This window comes from Rosa chinensis, chromosome 2 (assembly GCF_002994745.2).
Source record: "Rosa chinensis cultivar Old Blush chromosome 2, RchiOBHm-V2, whole genome shotgun sequence".
NCBI classification, from domain to species: Eukaryota; Viridiplantae; Streptophyta; class Magnoliopsida; order Rosales; family Rosaceae; genus Rosa; species Rosa chinensis.
In genome coordinates this window covers 30,184,679-30,190,495 of record NC_037089.1, presented here as the reverse complement: position 1 = coordinate 30,190,495, position 5,817 = coordinate 30,184,679, and the positions used below count along the sequence as shown (strand labels likewise).

Genomic DNA, 5,817 nt, shown 5'->3' with positions numbered 1-5,817 from the left:
AACAAGTTTTTTTTTTTTTTTAACGCTCTCGCTTTTTTGCCATGTAGATTTAGACTTCTCCCAGAGTCATTATTTCTAATTTTCAAAAACTGTTACTTAATTTGTTTTCAAACAGATTAATTTATAGTGAGAAATTAGATCCAACTTGTAATTGTGAGTTTAATAAATTGTTGATCTAAAAAATAAACAAAACCCAATTAAACTAGAGGAAAAAAAAAGGAAAGTAATAAATTAATAGATGGAATCTTGATAAATTGACAGTGATGGATCCATGTATGTTTTGAGATCACGTACGCGGAAAAGCAAGAGCGCTAGAGAGACAAAGCACATAAAAATTATAGTTTCATGATAGAGAGAAGAGAGAATAATAATCCATGCATTTTTCTCCATTACTTAATTAACAACCCACTACCCACCTTTGAATCCCTCTCATGCCTTCTCTCTGCTCTCTTAGAGAAACAAAGAAATAATTTTCAAAGAGAAAAACAGGATTAATAAAGAGGAAAGCAGAGAGAGAAAGTTTGTAATTGCAGACAGACAGCCAGAGAAGACTGAGATAGAGATAGACATGGAGATAGGGAGTCTCACATACTAGTCACATGGCATGTGAGCAAACCTGGCTCTGTCCACTCCTTCCCACTTTGATAAATACCCTTCTTACCTTCCTAACTCAAACTTTTGACTCCATTCTCTCTCCTCTGTTCTCTCTCTCTCTCTCTCTCTACTACTACTACTACTACTACTACAAACCCAGCTGAGGGATAGCTTCTTCTTCCAAGAGCTTCTTCTCTCATGGCAGACCTCAGCACCTAAACCAAAACCCATCTCTTCTTTAGCACCACCTCTATAGTGAAAACGAATAAAAATGAAACCCCACAAACCCATTTCACACCACTTCTTTCTTCTCCTCCTCTTCTTGCTCTCTGCAACTCCCTCTTCTTCCTCTTCAGCTTACAAAGACGCCCAGCAACTCCTGAGCTTCAAAAACTCTCTTCCGAAACCTACCCTTCTCTCCGATTGGCTCCCTGACCGAAACCCATGTCTGTTTTCCGGCGTTTTCTGCAAACAAACCCGGGTTTCCTCCATAGACCTGAGCTTCGTCACCTTGTCCACAAACCTCACAATTATCTCCACTTTCTTGATGACCATTGATTCTCTACAATCACTCACTCTGAAATCTACCGGCCTCACTGGCCCCATTTCTTTTCCGGCTAAATCCAAGTGCAGCCCTCTCCTCACTTACATAGATCTAGCTCAGAACAGCTTGTCCGGTCCAATTTCCGGTATTCCCAGCTTGGCTTCCTGCTCGAGCTTGAACTCTCTTAACCTCTCCGCCAACCTCCTCGAGTTCAATGCCAAGGACCCGGCCACGTTCGGACTCTCCCTCCAGGTCCTCGACCTCTCCTTCAACAAGATTGCCGGCCCCGCCGTGCCGTGGATCGTATCCGACGGCTGCAGCGAGCTTGTAAAACTAGTTCTCAAGGGGAACAAGATCACCGGCGACATGAGTGTCTCTGGGTGCAAGAAGCTCGAGACTCTCGACTTCTCCTCCAACAATTTCACAGTGGAGATTCCGTCTTTCGGCGACTGTATGGTTCTGGACCATCTCGACATCTCCGGCAACAAATTCTCCGGCGACGTCGCGCATGCTCTCTCTTCCTGCAAGCAACTCACGTTTCTGAACCTCTCCAGAAACCATTTCTCCGGTCTTATTCCGGCCATTCCCACCCAGAATCTTCAGTTTCTTTCCCTCTCCGGCAATGGGTTCCATGGTACAATTCCACCCAGCTTGCTCGGTTCGTGTGAGTCGCTAGTGGAGCTGGATCTTTCCATAAATAATATCTCGGGCACTGTTCCCGATGCATTGAGCTCTTGCGCTTCCTTGGAGTCTCTCGACATCTCCAACAACTTCTTCACCGGTGAGTTGCCCATCGAAACTCTGTTGAAGCTCAGCAGCCTGAAGAGTGTGTCTCTTTCTCTCAACGGTTTCTCTGGTACTCTGCCTCGCTCTCTCTCCAGACTTTCATATCTAGACAGCTTGGATCTGAGCTCGAACAATTTCACTGGCTCCATTCCGAGTTGGCTTTGCGAAGATCCCAGGAACAGCTGGAAGGAGCTGTACCTCCAGAACAATAAGTTCGGTGGTACCATTCCTCCAGCTCTCAGCAACTGCACTCAGCTCGTGGCTCTTGATTTGAGCTTCAATTACCTCACCGGTACCATCCCTGCTAGCTTGGGGTCTTTGTCTAAGCTTCGCGACTTGATCATTTGGTTGAATCAGCTTAGCGGGGAAATTCCCCAGGAGCTCTCGTATCTTGGGTTGCTGGAGAATCTTATCCTGGACTTCAATGAGCTGACCGGGACGATTCCCGTGGGGCTGAGTAACTGCACCAATTTGAGCTGGATTTCGTTGGCGAATAACAAGTTGAGTGGTGAGATTCCGGCGTGGATCGGCAAGCTTCCGAAGCTGGCAATACTGAAGCTGAGTAACAACTCATTCTATGGGAACATTCCCCCGGAGCTGGGGGACTGTAAGAGCTTGATATGGTTGGATCTCAATACCAACTTGCTGAATGGTACAATCCCTCCTGGGCTTTTCAAACAGTCCGGCAACATTGCGGTCAATTTTGTTGCTTCCAAGACGTATGTGTATATCAAGAATGATGGAAGCAAGGAGTGCCATGGAGCAGGGAATTTGCTCGAGTTTGCGGGGATAAGACAAGAGCAACTGACCAGGATTTCGACGAGGAACCCCTGCAACTTCACTAGAGTGTATAGAGGTATTCTCCAACCAACATTTAATCACAATGGGACCATGATTTTTCTTGATATGTCACACAATAGGTTATCGGGTAGCATTCCGAAAGAGATTGGGAGTATGTACTATCTCTATATTCTGAATCTGGGCCATAATAATATATCTGGAGCAATCCCACTAGAGCTTGGGAAATTGAAGGACCTTAACATTCTTGATCTCTCTAGCAACAGCCTTGATGGAAGTATTCCTCAGTCTTTGGTCAGCCTTTCCATGCTGATGGAGATCGATTTGTCAAACAATCATCTATCTGGAATGATTCCAGATTCAGGCCAGTTTGAGACATTCCCTGCTTACAGATTTATGAACAATTCAGGCCTTTGTGGCTACCCTTTAAATTCCTGTGGAGCTGCTTCTGGGGCAAATGGAAATGGGCACCAGAAATCTCATCGACCAGCGTCCCTGGCAGGCAGTGTGGCAATGGGGCTACTGTTTTCCCTTTTCTGCATCTTTGGTTTGCTTATTGTTGCAATTGAAACCAAGAAAAGGCGAAAAAAGAAGGAGTCAGGTCTGGACGTTTATGTGGACAGTCGTTCCCACTCCGGTACTGCCTGGAAGCTAACGGGTGCCCGAGAAGCATTAAGCATTAACCTCTCCACATTTGAGAAGCCACTTCAAAAGCTCACTTTTGCAGATCTTCTTGAGGCGACCAATGGTTTCCACAATGACAGTCTTATAGGCTCTGGTGGTTTTGGTGATGTATACAAGGCCCAATTGAAGGATGGCAGCATTGTTGCCATCAAGAAGTTGATACATATCAGTGGACAAGGTGATCGTGAATTCACTGCTGAAATGGAAACTATCGGGAAGATCAAGCACCGAAACCTTGTTCCCCTCCTTGGATACTGCAAAGTAGGAGAAGAACGGCTTTTAGTTTACGAGTACATGAAGTATGGAAGCTTAGATGATGTTTTACATGACCAGAAAAAAGGTATCAAGCTGAGTTGGTCTGCAAGGAGGAAGATTGCGATTGGATCTGCGAGAGGACTGGCCTTTCTTCACCATAATTGCATTCCTCACATCATTCATAGGGACATGAAATCGAGCAACGTCCTGCTCGATGAGAATCTAGAAGCCAGAGTCTCCGATTTTGGAATGGCAAGGCTTGTGAGTGCAATGGACACTCATTTGAGTGTGAGCACCCTGGCAGGCACACCTGGTTATGTTCCTCCAGAATACTACCAGAGTTTCAGATGTTCTACAAAAGGCGATGTTTATAGTTATGGTGTAGTATTGCTCGAGCTGCTAACAGGAAGACGTCCTACAGATTCAGCTGATTTTGGTGACAATAATCTTGTCGGTTGGGTGAAGCAACATGCTAAATTAAAAATAAGTGATGTTTTTGATCCAGAGCTCATGAAAGAGGACCCAACCCTTGAGATTGAGCTGTTACAGCACTTAAAGGTAGCTTGTGCTTGTTTGGATGATAGGCCATGGCGCCGCCCTACGATGATTCAAGTCATGGCGCAGTTCAAGGAAATCCAAGCAGGACCCGGGATGGACTCCCAATCAACCATAGCCACCGACGATGGAGGTTTTGGTGCAGTTGAAATGGTTGAGATGAGCATAAAAGAAGACCCTGAACCGGGCAAGCAGTAGCTTCAAAGTTTAAACCAATTTTCAAGTGAATTCGTTGGAAGAAAGTAGAAACAAGGTGGGGATGATGATGATGATGATGATGATGATGCTATAAGCTTTCCCAAAAATTTTCCCTCTTCTTTCCAACTTCAAATGCTGTGGAGCTGCCACTGTATGTGTACCATTTAATGTATGTAATCATTTCATTTTATACATAGAAGGTTGTTTAACTTGGTATAAATGTGTATATAAACAGCTTCAGTTGCTTTATGCTTTAAATTTGGTTCTCAGTTGATCTTCAATAAGAGAGAAGAGGGCATTGGACTCGGATAAAATCCCCAAAACAAAAACAGTTGCATCCATGACCCCATTGATGATGATTAACTGGACGGTCTTTTCGGCTCTTTCCGCCTAGCTTAGTCTACCTGATTTGTTTGCATTACTCTAACATGGTACCCCAAATTTTACTCAATTTTATTGATGTAGCATGCCAAAACCATGTGCCTGTGATTTAATACCAAGAACAAATACAATATTAATAAAGAGCACCAACTAAATTAATGGTATTTATCTTCTCTGTATTGAGGTCGAAGTAATAGAAATAAATAGTCGAGACAATTTGTTTTTGTCTACTAATTTTGTTTTTTCTTTTGTGTATCGACTAGTAATTGTTGACGAATACGACCAAATGTGGATCGAAATTGCAAAATACATAACATATAAATTTTGGAATTGTATTCTAACCAAAATACATTGCAGTTGTCTGTCAATTCCGAAAGAATAAAAATCAAAGAAGCTGAAGATTAACATCAAACATAGACATGTGGCACACATTAAACTCAAACGAACCCACCAAAGGGACTATGTACATGAATGCAAAAATCCCTAGTTACACTACAAGATTACAAGGGTATATAGCTAGTGGACCATTCTCTCTTAATCTGAACCCTTCTTGATTTCCTCCTAGACATTTTCATAGCAGAAGAGTTCTTTCACCATTCACATCTGTGCCTGGCATGGACCATTTAGTGAGGATGACAAGTCCCAATCCCATAATTGCAAAACGTAAGCGCAAAATTGGCATGCTCTCATAGTTGTCAAGCACTTTGTATTCAACGTTTTCATCCTTTCCAAACAAGATCCATAAACAAATAGAAATTTGTCTCTTTTTCTTCGACAATGTGCAATGGTGCATCACACGTGCTCTGCGTCTTGAAGATCATAATTTTTTCCCATCCAGCTAGGAAAATGTGTTCCTCAATATTTAAGCACATAGAATACAACCCCCAACCTTCAAGAGGAAATAAAATATAAACGTTGCCTTGATGAACATTATCAAATATCAACTTGTGAGGTTTGAGATCTTGACTCGATCACCACAGGGATGAGATGAGGCTTGTATGTAAAATGAAGAGGGTTAAGCA

The 5,817-nt window shown here is 43.1% G+C and overlaps 1 protein-coding gene across 1 annotated transcript; it reads left to right on the top strand.

Moving 5' to 3' along the window:
* The first annotated feature begins 465 nt into the window (after positions 1-465).
* On the top strand, positions 466-4,721 carry LOC112186588 (systemin receptor SR160). Its single transcript, XM_024325055.2, has one exon. It carries the CDS (start codon positions 866-868, stop codon positions 4,412-4,414), a length of 3,549 nt encoding a protein of 1,182 aa, XP_024180823.1. The 5' UTR covers positions 466-865; the 3' UTR covers positions 4,415-4,721.
* The last annotated feature ends 1,096 nt before the right edge of the window (positions 4,722-5,817 follow it).